At 48.9% G+C, this 20,076-nt stretch overlaps 1 protein-coding gene across 1 annotated transcript in view; it reads left to right on the plus strand.

Moving 5' to 3' along the window:
* The window catches only part of LOC144592188 (cadherin-related family member 2-like), an 89,160-nt gene that overhangs the window by 49,806 nt on the left and 19,278 nt on the right, over window positions 1–20,076 (plus strand). Inside the window, exons 21-25 of the mRNA XM_078396667.1 lie at window positions 1,570–1,619; window positions 4,778–4,941; window positions 8,099–8,201; window positions 14,379–14,467; window positions 15,992–16,072. Coding sequence (XP_078252793.1) covers window positions 1,570–1,619; window positions 4,778–4,941; window positions 8,099–8,201; window positions 14,379–14,467; window positions 15,992–16,072 — 487 coding nt within the window. The remainder of the gene's footprint in view (window positions 1–1,569; window positions 1,620–4,777; window positions 4,942–8,098; window positions 8,202–14,378; window positions 14,468–15,991; window positions 16,073–20,076) is intronic.

The following is a 20,076-nucleotide window of genomic DNA, read 5'->3' on the forward strand; positions in this document are numbered from 1 at the left end:
TCATGGCTGATCATTCACAATCAGTAACCCGTGCCTGCCTTCTCCCCATATCCCTTGATTCCGCTAGCCCCTAGAGCTCTATCTAACTCTCTTTTGAATTCATCCGGTGAATTGGCCTCCACTGCCCTCTGTGGCAGAGAATTCCACAAATTCACAACTCTCGGGGTGAAAAAGTTTTTTCTCACCTCAGTTTTAAATGGCCTCCCCTTTATTCTTAGACTGTGTTGCCACTGGTTCTGGACTCCCCCAACATTGGGAACATTTTTCCTGCATCTAGCTTGTCCAGTCCTTTTATAATTTTACCCGTACCAATCAAGTATCTGTCAATCTCCACCTTAAAAATACCCATTGACTTGGCCTCCACAGCCGTCTGTGGCAATGAATCCCACAGATTCACCACCCTCTGACTGAAGAAATTCCTCCTCATCTCCTTTCTAAAGGTACGTCCTTTAATTCTGAGGCTGTGCCCTCTGGTCCTAGACTCTCCCACTAGTGGAAACATCCTCTCCACATCCACTCTATCCAGGCCTTTCTATGTTCATGTACACCGCTTTCTGCAGCCTTCTTCATTTGTGGCAACAGATTATCAGGTTTTATAGGTAGATTAATGTTTCTACATGAACAAATATTTACTCTGATCAATATCGGGCGGCACGGTGGCGCAGCGGTAGAGTTGCTGCCTCACAGCGCCAAGGACCCAGGTTCGATCCCGACTCCGGGTGCTGTCTGTACGGAGTTTGTACGTTCTCCCTTGTGACCTGCTTGGGTTTTTTCCCAGGTGCTCCAGTTTGCTCCCACACTCCAAAGACGTACATGTTTGTAGGTTATTGCTATTGAGGGCGTGCAGCATAGTTTCACTAGGTTAATTCTCGGAATGGCGGGACAGTCGTATGTTGAAAGACTGGAGCGACTAGACTTGTATACACTGGAATTTAAAAGGATCTTATCGAAACATATAAGAATATTAAGGGGTTGGACACGTTAGAGGCAGGAAACATGTTTCCAATGTTGGGGGAGTCCAGAACAAGGGGCCACAGTTTAAGAATAAGGGGTAGGCCATTTAGAACGGAGATGAGGAAAACCTTTTTCAGTCAGAGAGTTGAGAATCTGTGGAATTTTCTGCCTTAGAAGGCAGTGGAGGCCAATTCTCTGAATGCATTCAAGAGAGAGCTAGATAGAGCTCTTAAGGATAGCGGAGTCAGGGGGTATGGGGAGAAGGCAGGAACGGGGTACTGATTGAGAATGATCAGCCATGATCACATTGAATGGCAGTGCTGGCTCAAAGGGCCGAATGGCCTCCTCCTGCACCTATTGTCTATTGTCTATTAATTGGCTTGGTATAATTGTAAACTGTCCCCAGTGTGTGCAGGATAGTGTTAATGTGTGCGGGGATCGGTGTTAATGTGTTAATGTGTTAATGTGTGCGGTGCGGACCCGGTGGGCCGAAGGGACCCGGTGGGCCGAAGGGACCCGGTGGGCCGAAGGGCCTGTTTCCGCGCTGTATCTCTAAACTAAACTAAACTATACGAAAAATGGAGAACTTAACATCTGTTTCTGGACTTCTTTCAGTTATTGTGTTGGAATATGTGACTGAGGGGCTGGAGATCGCAGTACTGGAGGTAAGTTCCATCAACTCTTTTTTAATACTTTATCTTATTGACTTGGCATATTTTATTTGAGCCAAGTTCTACAGTGGGGCATATTTATTTGATTAAAGGCAGAAATTTGGCGTCGACTATGCTTTTTCACTCTTCATCTTGTCACGGAGAGGAAATGGAGAGAGTAATATTCATAGAGTGAAACAGTGTGGAAACAGGCCCTTCGGCCCAACTCGCCCACACCGGCCAACAATGTCCCAGCTACCTTAGTCCCACTTGCCTGCGCTTGGTCTATAACCCTCCAAACCTGTCCTATCCATGTTTCCTAAACGATGGGATAGTCCCAGCCTCAACTACCTCCTCTGGCAGCTCGTTCCATGCACCCACCACCCTCTGTGTGAAAAAGTTACCCCTCGGATTCCTATTCAATGTTTTTCCCTTCACTGTGTCCTCTGGTCCTCGATTCCCCTACTCTGGGCAAGAGAGTCTGTGCATCTATTCCTCTCATGATTTTGTACACCTCTATAAGATCTCCCCTCATCCTCCTGCGCTCCATGGAATAGAGACCCAGCCTACTCAACCTCTCCCTGTAGCTCACACCCTCTAGTCCTGGCAACATCCTCGTCAATCTTTTCAGAACCCATGCTAGATTCAGCTCCTTGCTGAAGAACAGGTTTAGTTTAGTTTTGTTCTTCTTGAGGCTTATTTTCATAGTAATATGTGATTTCCTCCTTTTTCTCATAAAAGTGTACTTCACACTTATCCAAATTGAAAATCACTTGCCAAATATTTGCATTTCACAAATGTCTTGTAGTCTGACTCACTCTTAACTAATTCCCTGGATGCATTCAAGAGAGAGCTAGATAGAGCTGTTAATGATAGCGGAGTCAGGGGGTATGGGGAGAAGGCAGGAACGGGGTACTGATTGAGAATGATCAGCCATGATCACGGTGAATGGTGGTGCTGTCTCGAAGGGCTGAATGGCCTCCTCCTGCACCTATTGTCTATTGTTTAAGTAGGAAGGAACTGCAGATGCTAGTTTATAACCATATAATATAACCATATAACAACTACAGCACGGAAACAGGCCCGTTCGGCCCTACCAGTCCACGCCGACCACTCTCCCTGACCTAGTCTCATCTACCTGCACTCAGACCATAACCCTCTAATCCCCTCTTATCCATATACCTATCCAATTTACTCTTAAATAATAAAATCGAGCCTGCCTCCACCACTTCCACCGGAAGCCCATTCCATACAGCCACCACCCTCTGAGTAAAGAAGTTACCCCTCATGTTACCCCTAAACTTTTGTCCCTCAATTCTGAAGCTATGTCCCCTTGTTGGAATCTTCCCCACTCTCAAAGGGAAAAGCCTACCCACGTCAACTCTGTCCGTCCCTTTCAAAATTTTAAAAACCTCTATCAAGTCCCCCCTCAACCTTCTACGCTCCAAAGAATAAAGACCCAACCTGCTCAACCTCCCTCTGTAGCTTAAGTGCTGAAACCCAGGCAACATTCTAGTAAATCTCCTCTGTACCCTCTCCATTTTGTCGACATCCTTCCTATAATTTGGCGACCAGAACTGCACACCATACTCCAGATTCGGCCTCACCAATGCCCTGTACAATTTTAACATTACATCCCAACTTCTATACTCGATGCTCTGATTTATAAAGGCAAGCATACCAAACGCCTTCTTCACCACCCTATCCACATGAGATTCCACCTTCAGGGAACAATGCACAGTTATTCCCAGATCCCTCTGTTCCACTGCATTCCTCAATTCCCTACCATTTACCCTGTACGTCCTATTTTGATTTGTCCTACCAAAATGCAGCACCTCACACTTATCAGCATTAAACACCGAAGGTAGACACAAAATGCTGGAGTAACTCAGCGGGACAGACAGCGTCTCTGGATAGAAGGAATGGGTGACGTTTTAGGTCTTAGGAATGGATGACGTATCTTCAGCCCCGAAACGTCACCCATTCCTTCTCTCCAGGGATGCCGCCTGACCTGCTGAGTTACCCCAGCATTTTGTGTCTACCTTCACTCTTAACTAACCTTTCCAAATTGATGTGATTTGCGAATGTAAATGCATTCTGAATGCTAAAGTATTAATATTGATTGTGAATATGTGCCTCTGCACTGATCCATGCAGACGCATCGAGCCATGTAGCACGGAAACAGGCCCTTCGGCCCAACTTATGTCCATGCCGACCAAGATTCTCAATTCACCCTAGTTCCATTGGCCCACATTTGGCCTTTTGCCCTATCCATGCACCTGTCCAAGTGGCTTTTAAACGTGCTGTTATCGTACCTGCCCCAACGATGGTCTCCAGCTGTTTGTTCCATACACCCACCAGCCTCCACATGGAAAACATTGGCGTTTGTCAGTTCCAAAGCAGAGATGGTTGAAAACTTCGAATTCTGAGGAGTTAATATCACCAACAACTTCCCCTGGACCACCCAATATTGAAGCACAGACCAAGAAAGCACACCAACGCCTCGACTTACCTGAGAAGGCTTAGGAGGTTCGGCATGTTCCCCCACAACTCTCACCAACTTCTACAGATGCGCCGTAGAAAGCATTCTATCAGGATGCATCACAACTTGGTTTGGGAACAGCTCCATCCAAGACCGCAAGAAATCGCAGAGAGTAGTGGACGCAGCCCAGACCATCACACAAACCAACCTCCCTTCCATTGACTCCATCTACACCTCACGCTGCCTCGGCAAGGCCAGCAGCATAATCAAGGACCAGTCTCATCCCGGCCACTCCCTCTTCTCCCCTCTCCCATCGGGCAAGAGGTACAGAAGCGTGAAAACGCACACCTCCAGATTCAGGGACAGTTTCTTCCCGGCTGTTATCAGGCAACTGAACCATCCTACCACAACCAGAGAGCGGTGCTGAACCACTGTCTACCTCTTTGGTGACCCTCGGACTATCCTTGATTGGACTTTGCTGGCTTTACCTTGCACTAAACGTTATTCCCTTATCATGTATCTGTCCACTGTGGACGTTCCGATTGTAATCATGTATTGTCTTTCCGCTGACTGGATAGCGCGCCACAAAAGCTTTTCACTGTACCTCGCTCGGTACACGTGACAAGGAACTAAACCGATGACTATTTGCTGCTTGGTTAACTGTGCAATGGCGATGTTTCTGTGCATTTAGGCATCTGACCGTGACACTGGAGAGAACGGTGCTATTAAATTCCACATTGTGGAGGTCACGTTAAACGTACCAGGGGCGGCAACACCAGTCAACAAAACAGCCACAGAATGCTTTTACATTCAAACATCTTTGAACAGCAAGTCTCTGTGGGAAGGCAGTCTTCGGTGAGTGACATTGAACTCGGGGGTTTTCTGCTGTTGACCGCGGTTGAGTTGCTGCCTCACAGCGCCAGAGACCCGGGTTCGATCCTGACTACGGGCGCCGTCTCTACGGAGTTTGTGCGTTCTCCCCGTGACCCTCGTGAGTTTTCTCCGGGTGCTCCGGTTTCCTCCCACACTCCAAAGACGTACAGGTTTGTAGGTTAAATCGGCTCGGTAAAATTGTAAATTGTCCCGATGTTGGGGGAGTCCAGAACAAGGGGTCACAGCTTAAGGATAAGGGGGAAGTATTTTAGGACCGAGATGAGAAAAAAAAACTTCACACAGAGAGTGGTGAGTCTGTGGAATTCTCTGCCACAGAAGGTAGTTGAGGCCAGTTCATTGGCTATATTTAAGATGGAGTTAGATTTGGCCCTTTTTGCTAAAGGGATCAGGGGGTATGGAGAGAAGGCAGGTACGGGATACTGAGCTGGATGATCAGCCATGATCATATTGAATGGCGGTGCAGGCTCGAAGGGCCGAATGGCCTACTCCTGCACCTATTTTCTATGTTTCTATGTTTCTATGTCCCTGGTGTGTGTAGGATGGTGCTAATGTGCGGGGATCGCTGGGCGGCGCGGACCTGGTGGGCCGAAGGGCCTGTTTCCGCGCTATATCTCTGAACTAAACTAAACGAAACTGTGGCTAATGAAGGTGTAAAAAATGTCACAATCGGTCAAGTTTTATTAGTGTTTGAATATTTCAGCCACTGTTTTTAACCACCATCTCTTCACTTAGACTCTGTATCCAATTAGAATAAATCACATACAAAGTATGCTGGAGTAACTCAGCGGGTCAGGCAGCATCTCTGGAGAACATGGATAGGTGACGTTTCACAGAGTGCTGGAGTAACTCAGCGGGTCAATAGACAATAGACAATAGGTGCAGGAGGAGGCCATTCGGCCCTTCGAGCCAGCACCGCCATTCAATGTGATCATGGCTGATCATTCTCAATCAGTACCCCGTTCCTGCCTTCTCCCCATACCCCCTGACTCCGCTATCCTTAAGAGCTCTATCCAGCTCTCTCTTGAATGCATTCAGAGAATTGGCCTCCACTGCCTTCTGAGGCAGAGAATTCCCACAGATTCACAACTCTCTGACTGAAAAAGTTTTTCCTCATCTCAGTTCTAAATGGCCTACCCCTTATTCTTAAACTGTGGCCCCTTGTTCTGGACTCCCCCAACATTGGGAACTTGTTTCCTGCCTCTAACGTGTCCAACCCCTTAATAATCTTATACGTTTCGATAAGATCTCCTCTCATCCTTCTAAATTCCAGTGAATCCAGGGTCAGGCAACATCTCTGGAGAACATGGATAGGTGACGTTTCACAGAGTGCAGGAGTAACTCAGGGGGTCAGGCAGCATCTGTGGAGCACACGGATAGGTGACGTTTCTTATAACATGGTGACCAAAACTAAACACAACACTCTAAATGGTGCAGTTATATATGACATTGGAGAGGCTACTTATAGAGTATTGTGTTTGGTTTTGGGAACCGTGTTTACAGGAAAGATGTCGTAATGTTGAAAATGGGGCAGAGAAGATTTACGAGGATGTTGCCAGGACTAGAGGGTGTGAGCTACAGGGAGAGGTTGAGCAGGCTGGGTCTCTATTCCTTGGAGCGCAGGAGGATGAGGGGTGATCTTATAGAGGTGTACAAAATCATGAGAGGAATAGATCGGGTAGATGCACAGAGTCTCTTGCCCAGAGTAGGGGAATCGAGAACCAGAGGACACAGGTTTAAGGTGAAGGGGGAATGATTTAATCGGAACCTGAGGGAAACCTTTTCACACAAAGAGTGGGGGGTGTATGGAACGAGCTGCCGGAGGAGGGAGTTGAGCCAGGGACTATCCCAACATTTAGGAAACAACTAGACCAAGTGGGCCCAAACCTCTCCTGCATTGGTACAGCACCCTCTCCTCCCCCATCCCCTCTCCCTTCTCCCCCCCTCCCCCCACCCCTCCCCTCCCTCCCCCTCCCTCCCCCTCCCCTTCCCCCTCTCTCCTCTCCCCCTCCCCATTCCCCTCCCCCCCAATCCCCTCCCCCTCCCCCCATTCCCCTCCTCCCCACTCCATTCCCCACTACCCCCCTTATCCTCCCTCATTCCCCCCTCCCTCTTCCCCCACCCCCACCCCCACCCCCCCCTCCCTCCCTAGGAGATAGATTTAAACTTTAAAATGTGAATAACTTTAAAAACACCGATTTCAATGAAACTTCTTCCATTAGCACCAAAGGGATGACGGTGAGTAAGGTGGGCCTAACATTGTCGCGCTATCGTGTACCGTTTTGGCTGTAGTTCAGTAACAAACAAACAAACAAACGAGAGCATTAGTATATAGATTAGACAGGTACATGGATAGGACAGGTTTGGAGGTATATGGACCAAACGCAGGCAGGTGGGACTGGTGTCGATGGGATATGTTGGGGGGTGTGGGCAAGTTGGGCTGAAGGGCCTGTTTCCACACTGTATCACTCTATGACTGAAGGCGTGGGTAGCCTGTGTGGGGGCAAAGGGTATTGGGGTTGTGCAAACATAGAAACATGGAAAACAGGTGCAGGAGGAGGCCTTTTGGCCCTTCGAGCCAGCACCCCCATTCATTGTGATCATGGCTGATCATCTACAATCAGTCACCTGTGCCTGCCTTCTCCCCATACCCCTTGATTCCGCTAGCCCCTAGAGCTCTATCTAACTCTCCTCCACTGCCCTCTGTTTATTATTCAGGGGTTGGACACGTTAGAGGCAGGAAACATGTTCCCAATGTTGGGGGAGTCCAGAACAAGGGGCCACAGTTTAAGAATAAGGGGTAGGCCATTTAGAACGGAGATGAGGAAAAACTTTTTCAGTCAGAGAGTTGTGAATCTGTGGAATTCTCTGCCTCAGAGGGCAGTGGAGGCCAATTCCCTGAATGCATTCGAGAGCTAGATAGAGCTCTTAAGGATAGCGGAGTCAGGGGGTATGGGGAGAAGGCAGGAACGGGGTACTGATTGAGAATGATCAGCCATGATCACATTGAATGGCGGTGCTGGCTCGAAGGGCCGAATGGCCTACTCCTGCACCTATTGTCTATTGATAACAAGTCAGAAGAATGTCTTGGCAAATCCTTCTCTCATCTTTTACTTTTAAGGATAAGAAGTCATTTGGAGTTAGCATCAGAGGGATGTTGGAAGATAGGCATTGTTGCCGTTGATGGGGGAACGCCTCGTAACGCTGCTCATTACTTACTAGAGGTAAGTTTCCATTCCATCACGATATCAATCTCCCTCTGTATACTGAGAAGCAACTCAATTCTCGGCTTTTTTGTGGCCAGATACATTCCAGGCACCGTGAAGGTTAGGGCGTACAGCGTAGGTTCACCAGGTTAATTCCCGGAATGGCGGGACTGTCGTACGTTGAAAGACTGGAGCGACTGGGCTTGACTTTGAGAAAGCCTTTGACAAGGTTCCACATAGGAGATTAGTGGGCAAAATTAGAGCACATGGCATTGGAGGTAGGGTACTGACATGGATAGAAAGTTGGTTGACAGACAGAAAGCAAAGAGTGGGGATAAATGGGTCCCTTTCAGAATGGCAGGCAGTGACTAGTGGGGTACCGCAAGGCTCGGTGCTGGGACCGCAGCTATTTACAATATACATTAATGACTTGGATGAAGGGATTAAAAGCACCATTAGCAAATTTGTAGATGATACAAAGCTGGGTGGTAGTGTGAACTGTGAGGAAGATGCTATGAGGTTGCAGGGTAACTTGGACGGGTTGTGTGAGTGGGCGGATGCATGGCAGATGCAGTTTAATGTGGATAAGTGTGAGGTTATCCACTTTGGTGGTAAGAATAGGAAGGCAGATTATTATCTGAATGGTGTCAAGTTAGGAAAAGGGGACGTACAACGTGATCTGGGTGTCCTAGTGCATCAGTCACTGAAAGGAAGCATGCAGGTACAGCAGGCAGTGAAGAAAGCCAATGGAATGTTGGCCTTCATAACAAGAGGAGTTGAGTATAGGAGCAAAGAGGTCTGTGGTGTATTATGATAAGAATCGACGAGTGAGACAGGTTAGCATACAACATATGGCTGCTTTACTTCAACACCACCAGAGGGTGTTATCAGGTATCCCACAATGCTTTATACCCGGAACTACGGCAAGGCTCAGCTGCCGAAACACAAATACTCAAAATGGTAAATACACCACATTACCCCCTTTTTAAAATGAAGGTAATCTTAAATAACTGAAATTAGCAAGTGCCTTATTACTAACAATAACCATTCCCAAAATTACTACTATGCAAAGTTACTTGTTATCACTAGAGACCCTCTTGTAGTTTTAACAAGTCTCAGTCCATCTGTGTGTTCATATTAATGAAAACAACTTAAACAACTAAACAGTCCTTCATGCCGAACATTTCCCCTTTTAAAAAAAAAAAAAGAAGCTTAAGGGACATTGCGGTCTGGAGGCTTCCTGACCCTTGATGATCGGCGTGGACTCAGCGGCGCAGCAGCTGCAGCTGTACGGTCCACAGTCCTTGGCTCGCTGCATGATGACATGTCCTCCGGCTGTGCGGGTTGGCTCGGTGCAGAAGTGTCAGTGGTTGAGTTTTCAGTGTCCTGATCCAGTCCATCTCCCATGACTCTGAATCTCAGCTGATCTCCATGTCTCCTGTAGGTGATGTCGGTGTCTCCTCCTTGTACTTTGTAAGACACCGGTCCTGTTTGATCCACTATGACTCCAGGAATCCATTTGCGTCCTCCCCCAGCCGTATTGTATAAATACACTGGGTCATCCACTGAGAAACACCTGTCTGCTGCACGGAGGTCATGGTGAAACTTCTGCTTGTACTGTTTTTTACGAACAGCGGCTGCTGTGTCCGGACGGATGAAATCCAGACGGGTGCGCACGTGTCTGTTCAGAAACAGGTCAGCAGGTGACTGACCAGTAGTGCAGTTTGGTGTGGTGCGATACTGCATCAAAAAGATGGAGACCCTGTCCTCCACATCCATTGCGGTGTGTGTCAGCTTTTTCATTCCACCCTTGAATGACTGAACGTACCGTTCTGCCAGGCCATTCGAGGCAGGGTGACCAGGAGCACTTGTAGAATGAAGGATTCCATTCTGCTGCATGAAGTTTTTAAACTCCTCTGACGTGAACTGCGTTCCATTATCCGTGACAATGTGCTCCGGCAATCCATAAGCTGCAAACAGTCTTCTCAGTCGTGTGATAGTGGCTTGTGATGTGATGCTAGACATTTTAAACACCTCCAACCACTTGGAGTAAGCATCCACCACCAACATGAAAGTGTGTCCCAAAAATGGACCAGCAAAGTCTATGTGTAGTCTTTTCCAGCTCTGGCCAGGAAATTCCCATGGATGCAAAGGCACCTGACGAGGCATCCTTTGCTCCAATTGACATGACTCACATGCTCTGCAAACTTGCTCCACCTCTGCATCAACTTTAGGCCACCATACGTACTTGCGTGTTAGTGCTTTCATTTTCACAATTCCTGGATGGCCAGAATGCAGCTCCTTTAAAACAGTTTTTCTCAACTTTTCAGGAATCACCACTCTGGTGCCCCACAGGACACATCCTCGCTCTACTGAAAGTTCACATCTACGCGTGTGGAAAGCTTTCAGAGTCTCATCCACTTCAGCAGGCCAGCCATCCATGACAAATTTCAGCACCTTTGACAACACGTTGTCTGTGCATGTTGCACGTGCCACTTGGTCTGCGTTCAGTGGAGCCTGCTCAAGATGTTCAGTTGACAGTGTGTATACGCTGTCAGTGATGGCTGTGGTCCCTGCGTCGTTTGTGTCAGGCAGCGGAACTCTTGAGAGGCCATCTGCATTACCATGTTTCCCTGAGGCACAGTACTCAATGTGATAATCATAGGCAGAGAGAATTATTGCCCATCTTTGGATTCGAGCTGCAGCCATGGTAGGCAGGCTTTTGTGTTCTCCAAACAGTGTTAGCAGGGGTTTGTGATCAGTCACAAGTTTGAATTTCCTCCCCCACAGGTATTGGTGAAACTTCTTTACACCAAAAATGAGCGCCAGTCCCTCTTTCTCAATCTGAGAATATTTCTTCTCAGCAGGGGATAATGTGCGTGATGAGAAGGCGATGGGGCGCTCCTCCCCTGTAGGCATTTTGTGTTGTATGACAGCTCCAATGCCATACGCTGAGGAGTCACAGGCCAGAGTGAGAGGAAGCTTTTGGTCATAGTGCACCAGGATCTTGTCACTTGTGAGCAGCGATTTGCACTTGTCAAAAGCTTTCTGCTCTCGACTTTTCCACTCCCACGACACCTGGTCTTTCAGCAACCTGTACAGGGAAGCAAGCACGGTGCTTTGGTTGGGCATGAACCGTCCATAATAATTCACTAGTCCCAAGAAAGCTCTCAGCTCTTTCACACAGGTGGGGGCTGGTGCATCCTTTATTGCTCTGACTTTCTCCGGTGACGGCTGAATGCCCTGGCTGTTTAACACATGACCCAAGTATTCGATTCGTTTCTTTCCAAACTCACACTTTGCGTCCCTGACTCTCAGTCCGCTCTCCTGCAGTCTCTGTAGCACTTTATGCAGGTTTTGCAGATGCTCTCGTTCAGTTTTTCCTGTGATGAGGAGATCATCCAGATACACCACTACATTCAGATCTTTCATGAGGTTCTCCATGATTCTTTGGAAGATGGAGGGTGCTGCGCTCACACCAAAAGCCAGTCTGTTATAGACAAATAAGCCTCGGTGTGTGTTAATGGTCAACAGTTTTTTTGATTCTTCCTCCAGAAGTACCTGCTGGTACGCTGAGGCGAGGTCAATCTTTGAAAACACCTTTCCTCCACTGAGGGTTGCCATCAGCTCCTCTATCACTGGCAATGGATAAGTCTCTGTGGTGGCAGCTTGGTTTACAGTGAGTTTGTAATCTCCACACAGACGGATGGTATGGTCCTTTTTTTCAACCGGAACAACGGGTGCTGCCCATTCACTATGTTTGACTGGAGTGCTCTGTGTCGGTGCCGCCGCCGCCACTTTTCCTCTGCATGCCCTTTTAATATGCCCGGTTTTACCACAGTTGTAACACTTTGCATCTTTAAAGCGACACACCTGTGGGCTGTGATTTTTGCCGTTACATCTATGGCAGTTCCTCCCCGTTTGCTTAGCCGTGTGCGCATCCACTTTATGCACTTGGTTCGGACGCGCCTCGTGTCCCCGCCCGCAGCTGCTACGTGTCTCTCTCCGCAGTCTCCATGCTGAGGGCGATTTCAAATGCCCGTGCAAAAGACAGCTTGGACTCCGACAACAGCCGGCGCCGGCTTGCCTCGTTACAAATCCCACTGACAAAACGGTCCCGAAGCGTCTCGTTCAACGTCGCTCCAAACTCACAGTTAACTGCACACTGTTTCAGCTCCCCAACGTAACTGGTCACAGACTCATCCGCCCGCTGGTTGCATCGGTTAAAGCGGAATCTCTCCGCAATAAGCAACGGCTTGGGTTCAAAATGAGTCTTTAAAATGTTCACAATGTCATCGTAGGACTTATCTTTTGGCTTCAGCGGCTGCACCAGGTTCCTTAACAGACCATATGTAGATGCTCCCATCACACTTAACAGAGTAGCCACTTGCTTCTCCACTGCAATGTCGTTAGCCTCAAAAAACTGCTCTAAACGTTCCACATACGCCGACCAAGACTCTGTCTTCGGGGCGAACTCCCCTATGGAACCTATGATAGGCATTTTCTGCTTGTTTTATCCTCGTCGCCAACTTTAACTGTGGTGTATTATGATAAGAATCGACGAGTGAGACAGGTTAGCATACAACATATGGCTGCTTTACTTCAACACCACCAGAGAGTGTTATCAGGTATCCCACAATGCTTTATACCCGGAACTACGGCAAGGCTCAGCTGCCGAAACACAAATACTCAAAATGGCAAATACACCACAAGGTCCTTCTGCAGTTGTACAGGGCCCTAGTGAGACCGCACCTGGAGTACTGTGTGCAGTTGTACCGGGCCCTAGTGAGACCGCACCTGGAGTACTGTGTGCAGTTGTACAGGGCCCTAGTGAGACCGCACCTGGAGTACTGTGTGCAGTTTTGGTCTCCAAATTTGAGGAAGGATATTCTTGCTATTGAGGGCGTGCAGCATAGGTTTACTATGTTAATTCCCGGAATGGCGGGACTGTCATGTGTTGAAAGACTGGAGCGACTGGGCTTGTATACACTGGAATTTATAAGGATGAGAGGGGATCTTATCGAAACGTATAAGATTATTAAGGGGTTGGACACGTTAGAGGCAGGAAACATGTTCCCAATGTTGGGGGAGTCCAGAACAAGGGGCCACAGTTTAAGAATAAGGGGTAGGCCATTTAGAACTGAGATGAGGAAAAACTTTTTCAGTCAGAGAGTTGTGAATCTGTGGAATTCTCTGCCTCAGAAGGCAGTGGAGGCCAATTCTCTGAATGCATTCAAGAGAGAGCTAGATAGAGCTCTTAAGGATAGCGGAGTCAGGGGGTATGGGGAGAAGGCAGGAACGGGGTACTGATTGAGAATGGTCAGCCATGATTACATTGAATGGCGGTGCTGGCTCGAAGGGCCGAATGGCCTCCTCCTGCACCTATTGTCTATTGTCAAATATACCGAGTAATAAACAACTAAGTTTCGATCCTCATTGAGGATAGACTCCCCCCCCCGCGGTGCCCAGCGGTCCCGGAAATCCCCCAGGTTGCCCGTGGACAGCGCGCCGTCCCTCTCAAGTGCCGCCCGGGCGCGGACGGACGGACGTAACCCCAGAAAAGGGGCAGGCAGCCGGCTCGGGCAGAGCCCTCTTCCCGCCTGGCGCCGTGACTCGCGGATGGCCAGCTTGGCCAGGCCCAGGAGCGACCCAACCCAGGACATCCTCAACCCCCCCTACACTCTCCGGGCATACAGTGTCCGGGCCTACAGTGTCCACGGTACAGGGTGTACAGTGCGGCACGGTGGCGCAGCGGTAGAGTTGCTGCCTTACAGCGAATGCAGCGCCGGAGACTCAGGTTCGATCCTGACTACGGGCGCCGTCTGTACGGAGTTTGTATGTTCTCCCCGTGACCTGCGTGGGTTTTCACCGAGATCTTCGGTTTCCACCCACACTCCAAAGACGTACAGGTATGTAGGTTAATTGACTGGGTAAATGTAAAGAAATTGTCCCTAGTGGGTGTAGGATAGTGTTAGTGTGCGGGGATCGCTGGGCGGCGCGGACCCGGTGGGCCGAAGGGCCTGTTTCCGCGTTGTATCTCTAAATCTAAAATCTAAAAAATCTACAAATCCCCCACGCACAGGGGTGTCCAAAGATGAGGACCACCCTTTGTGTAAAAAAAGTTCTTCAGACGTTTCTGTGTTGTACAGTCCTCTGGTCCTTGTGTAAGAGAGACTCCTTTTCCTCTATGTTTAGGTCTACATTGTTAATGGAAGCAGTAAATTGCAACTCGGTTTTGACCAGCTCCCGGGAAATCTGCTTCTCATGGAGAAACAAATACTGAGGTAGGACAGAGCTACGAGGTTTACACGTCGCAACTGTTCAATAATGCGTCGGGTTTACAGGAGGACTCCGACGTGGAATACCACGATCAGCCAAAACATTATGACCACCTGCCCAATATGCTGTTGGTCCTCCGTGTGCAGCCCCATACGCAGCAGGGTGCGATGCACTGTGTATTGTGACACATTCCTCCCGTGACCGCCATTAACATTTTATGTGACTTGAGCCACAGTCCACCTTCTGTCGTTTGGACCAGACAGGATAGCCTTCGTTCCCCCTCGCGCATCGATGAGCCTTGGGCGCCCAACACCCTGTCTGTCGCCGGTTTGTGGTTTGTCCCTCCTCGGACCACTGTCGGTAGGTACTCACCACTGCTGACCGGGAGCACCCCACAAGCCCTTCCGTTTCAGTGATGCTCTGACCCAGTCGTCTGGCCATAACAATTTGGCCCTTGTCAAAGTCGCTCAGGTCTTTACTCCTGCCCATTTCTCCTGCATCCAACACATCAACTTCAAGAACTGACTGTTCACTTGCTGCCTAATATATCCCACCCCTTGACAGGTGCCATTGTAACAAGATAATCAATGTTATTCACTTCGCCTGTCAGTGGTTGTAATGTTTTGGCTGATCGGTGTATAGAGGAAGGTTATCAGCCTTGCCAGCACTGCCCACAGTAAGACCATAAGTAATAGGACCAGAATCAGGCCATTCAGCCCATCAAGTCTACTCCGCCATTCAATCATGGCTGCTCTATCTCTCCCAACCCCATTCTCCTGTCTTCTCCCCATAACCCCTGACACCCGCACTAATCAAGAATCTATCTATCTTCGCCTTAAATATATCCGCTGACTTGGCCTCCACGGCCGTCTGTGGCAATGAATTCCACAGATTCACCGCCCTCTGACTAACAAAATTCCTCCTCATCTCCTTCCTAAAAGAACGTCCTTTAATTCTGAGGCTGTGCCCTCTGGTCCTAGACTCTCCCACCAGTGGAAACATCCTCTCCACTCTGTTGTATAAGAAAATAACTGCAGATGCTGGTACAAATCGATTTATTCACAAAATGCTGGAGTAACTCAGCAGGTCAGGCAGCATCTCGGGAGAGAAGGAATGGGTGACGTTTCGGGTCGAGACCCTTCTCCACTCTATTCCCTGTTCCTTCATCTGGCTTCACCATTTGCACCTCTTCTACACTTACCTCACAATTCTTTTCTCTTTATCTCAGCCATTTGTCTGTTTATCTTTGTCCAACCATTGCCAAAGAAACCCCCCCCCCATCTAATCTGCATCCACCTATCACTCGCCAAGCTTTGTCCTGCCCCACCTCTCTTCCAGCTCCCCCCCCCCCCCCCACCCCCCACCACCACAATTAATTTGAAGGCTTCCGACCCGAAACGTCACCTATCCATGTTCTCCAGAGATGCTGCCTGACCCGCTGAGTTACTCCAGCACTCTGTGAAACGTTTCTGTAAACCAGCATCTGCAGTTGCTTGAGTCTCCACTGAACACCTCTTGTCCCATTGCAGCATTTTAAATGCTGCCGTGCCTGGATCTCGTGTGATCTCGTCAAGATTCTTGCCTGCAATCAAGACCGGCGACTTAAAAAGGTGGGTAAATTGTTAAGGAAACCCATGCCTGCCTTCTCCCCATATCCCTTGATTCCGCTAGCCCCTAGAGCTCTATCTAACTCTCTGTTAAATCCATCGAGTGAATTGGCCTCCACTGCCCTCTGTGGCAGAGAATTCCACAAATTCACAACTCTCTGGGTGAAAAGGTTTTTTCACGCCTCAGTTTTAAATGGCCTCCCCTTTATTCTTAGACTGTGTGGCCCCTGGTTCTGGACTCCCCCAACATTGGGAACATTTTTCCTGCATCTAGCTTGTCCAGTCCTTTTATAATTTTATACCTTTCTACAAGATCCTTGATTGACCCAGTGACTGAGAAACCATGGCTTGGTGAGGTTCATATGGGCGTGGTGCGGCACGGTGGCGCAGCGGTAGAGTTGCTGCCTCACAGCGCCAGAGACCCGGGTTCCATTCTGACTACGGGTGCTGTCTGTACGGAGTTTGTACGTTGTCCCCGTGACCTGCGTGGGTTTTCTCTGGGTGCTCCGGTTTCCTCCCACACTCCAAAAACATAAAGGTTTATAGGCTAATTGGCTTGGTATAATTGTAAATTGTCCCCCGTGTGTGTAGGATAGGGGATCGCTGGTCAGTGTGGACTCGGTGGGCCGAAGGGCCTCTGTATCTCTAAACTAAACTAAACTAAATATCAAAAAGGTGTTTGCTTCCTTCCTGTGGGATCAGAAAGTTGACATCAATTTGATTTAGTTTAGTTTAGTTTAGAGATACAGCGCGGAAACAGGCCCTTCGGCCCACCCGGTCCGCGCCGACCAGCGATCCCCGCACACTAACACATCCCACTAGGGACAATTTTTACATTTACCCAGCCAATCAACCTACAAACCTACACGTCTTTGGAGCGAGGGAGGAAACCGAAGATCTCGGAGAAAACCCACGCAGGTCACGGGGAGAACGTACAAACTCCGTACAGACGGCGCCCCTAGTCGGGGATGGAACCCGGATCTCTGACGCTGTGAGGCAGCAACTCTACCGCTGCGCCACCGTGCCGCTAATGAAAAAGTAAAGCCAGTTCATTCCGGTGAGTTTGTGATAGGCTTCCACCAGACAAACATTGGTCTTGGACAAGTGAGGCATTTGCATTTTATGAGATCACTAGCCTTTGGCTCCAGGAGTATGCTCAGGGCCTTCTCCTCTCTTAAGGGGGATCTTATTGAATCTTATAAGGGGGGATCTTATTGAAACATATAAGATAATTAGGGGATTGGACACATTAGAGGCAGGAAACATGTTCCCAATGTTGGGGGAGTCCAGAACAAGGGGCCACAGTTTAAGAATAAGGGGTAGGCCATTTAGAACGGAGATGAGGAAGAACTTTTTCAGTCAGAGAGTGGTGAAGGTGTGGAATTCTCTGCCTCAGAAGGCAGTGGAGGCCAGTTTGTTGGATGTTTTCAAGAGAGAGCTGGATAGAGCTCTTAAGGATAGCGGAGTGAGGGGGTATGGGGAGAAGGCAGGAACGGGGTACTGATTGAGAGTGATCAGCCATGATCGCATTGAATGGCGGTGCTGGCTCGAAGGGCCGAATGGCCTACTCCTGCACCTATTGTCTATTGTCTATTGTTTCCATGGAAACGTCCACCAAATGCAGGGAATTCCTGGTACATAGTTTAGAATTAGTTCAAAACGCCTCCCGTTCAAACGCTCTTTGTGCTCGACAATCTAAATTCAAAACAGTCCCAGCTTCCTGTCAGAGAGGCGGCACAGTGGCGCAGCAGTAGAGTTGCTGCCCACAGCGCCACAGAGCCGGGATGTATCATGACCACGGGTGCTGTCTGTACGGAGTTTGTACGTACGTTCTCCCCCTGACATAGAAACATTAATAAATAGGTGCAGGAGGGGGTCGTTCAGCCCTTCGAGCCAGCACCACCATTCATTGTGATCATGGCTGATCATCCACCATCAGTAACCCATGCCTGCCTTATAGATAATAGACAATAGACAATAGGTGCAGGAGGAGGCCATTCGGCCCTTCGAGCCAGCACTGCCATTCAATGTGATCATGGCTGATCATTCTCAATCAGTACCCCGTTCCTGCCTTCTCCCCATACCCCCTGACTCCGCTATCCTTAAGAGCTGGTTGGTGTGGACTTGGTGGTGTGAAGGGCCTGTTTCTGCACTGTATCATTAAACTAAACTAATGTTCCATCTAAATGTTACATCCGTGTCATGGGAGCATTTAAACATATAGAACGTTAGTGGAATAACAGAGGGAGTAGTCCAATCCTTTGTTCAGCAGCCAGAGAGGTCAAAGTTTCATCAGCTCCTAAGTGATCGGAGCAGAATTAGGCCATTCGGCCCAACAAGTCTACTCCGACATTCAATCGTGGCTGATCTATCTCTCCCTCCTAACCCCATTCTCCTACCTTCTCCCCATAACCCCTGACACCCGCACCAATCAAGAATCTGTCAACATCCGCCTTAGCGCAGGCTCGGCGATCGCTTCGCTCAACACCTGCGCTCCGTCCGCATTGACCAAACTGATCTCCCGGTGACCGAGCACTTCAACTCCCCCTCCCATTCCCAGTCTGACCTTTCTGTCATGGGCCTCCTCCAGTGCCATAGCGAGGCCCACCGGAAATTGGAGGAACAGCACCTCATATTTCGCCTGGGCAGCTTGCAGCCCAGCAGTATGAACATCGACTTCTCCAACTTTAGATAGTTCCTCTGTCCCTCTCTTCCCCTCCTCCTTCCCAGATCTCCCTCTATCTTCCTGTCTCCACCTATATCCTTCCTTTGTCCCGCCCCCCCCTGACATCAGTCTGAAGAAGGGTCTCGACCCGAAACGTCACCCATTCCTTCTCTCCCGAGATGCTGCCTGACCTGCTGAGTTACTCCAGCATTTTGTGAATAAACATCCACCTTAAAAATATCCATTGGCTTGGCCTCCACAATGAATTCCACAGATTCACCGCCCTCTGACTAAAGACATTCCTCCTCATCCCCTTCCTAAAGGCATGTCCTTTTATTCTGAGGCTGTGATATCGGGCCTCTGGCTTGCTCCATTAATAATCATGAAACGTTGGCCCTGTTGTCTGCCGTCGAGCGCTGGTTGCGCCTGGTGCTTAATGCTGGACGATGAGTTGGATATTGCCTCAGCTGCCCACGCTACATCCCCCCACCCACCCTCCATTGATTCAGTGATTCAATAATACATCCGCAGGGGAGGCATTTCACTATGTTTATTAAAGGCCAAAGCTCACACATAGACAGACACTACTAACAAAAAAGATAAACTGAGTTTTACTGCTTTGCTGTTTGTAGGGGGTATGCACACCTGACCATAAAGGACAGTGACGTGTGAAATGGTCTGGCTGGACCTTGCTGTCCTTATGGTCAGGTGTGCATACCCCCTACAAACAGCATAGCAGCAAAACTCAGTTTAGATTTAGATTTTAGAGATACAGCACGGAAACAGGCCCTTTCGGCCCACCGGGTCCGCACCGCCCAGCGATCCCCGCACATTAACACTATCCTACACACACTAGGGACAATTTTTACATTTACCCAGTCAATTAACCTACAAACCTGTACGTCTTTGGAGTATGGGAGGAAACCGAAGATCTCGGAGAAAACCCACGCGGGTCATGGGGAGAACGTACAAACAGCACCCGTAGTCGGGATCGAACCCGGGTCTCCGGCGCTGCATTCGCTGTAAGGCAGCAACTCTACTGCTGCGCCACCATGACCGCCCTATTCGGGTAGAATAGACAATAGGTGCAGGAGTAGGCCATTCGGCCCTTCGAGCCAGCACCGCCATTCAATGTGATCATGGCTGATCATTCTCAATCAGTACCCCGTTCCTGCCTTCTCCCCATACCCCCTGACTCCGCTATCCTTAAGAGCTCCATCTAGCTCTCTCTTGAAAGCATCCAGAGAATTGGCCTCCACTGCTTTCTGAGGCAGAGAATTCCACAGATTTACAACTCTCTGACTGAAAAAGTTTTTCCTCATCTCCGTTCTAAATGGCCTAC

The sequence above is a fragment of the Rhinoraja longicauda genome, chromosome 3, assembly GCF_053455715.1.
Source record: "Rhinoraja longicauda isolate Sanriku21f chromosome 3, sRhiLon1.1, whole genome shotgun sequence".
Classification (NCBI taxonomy): Eukaryota; Metazoa; Chordata; class Chondrichthyes; order Rajiformes; family Arhynchobatidae; genus Rhinoraja; species Rhinoraja longicauda.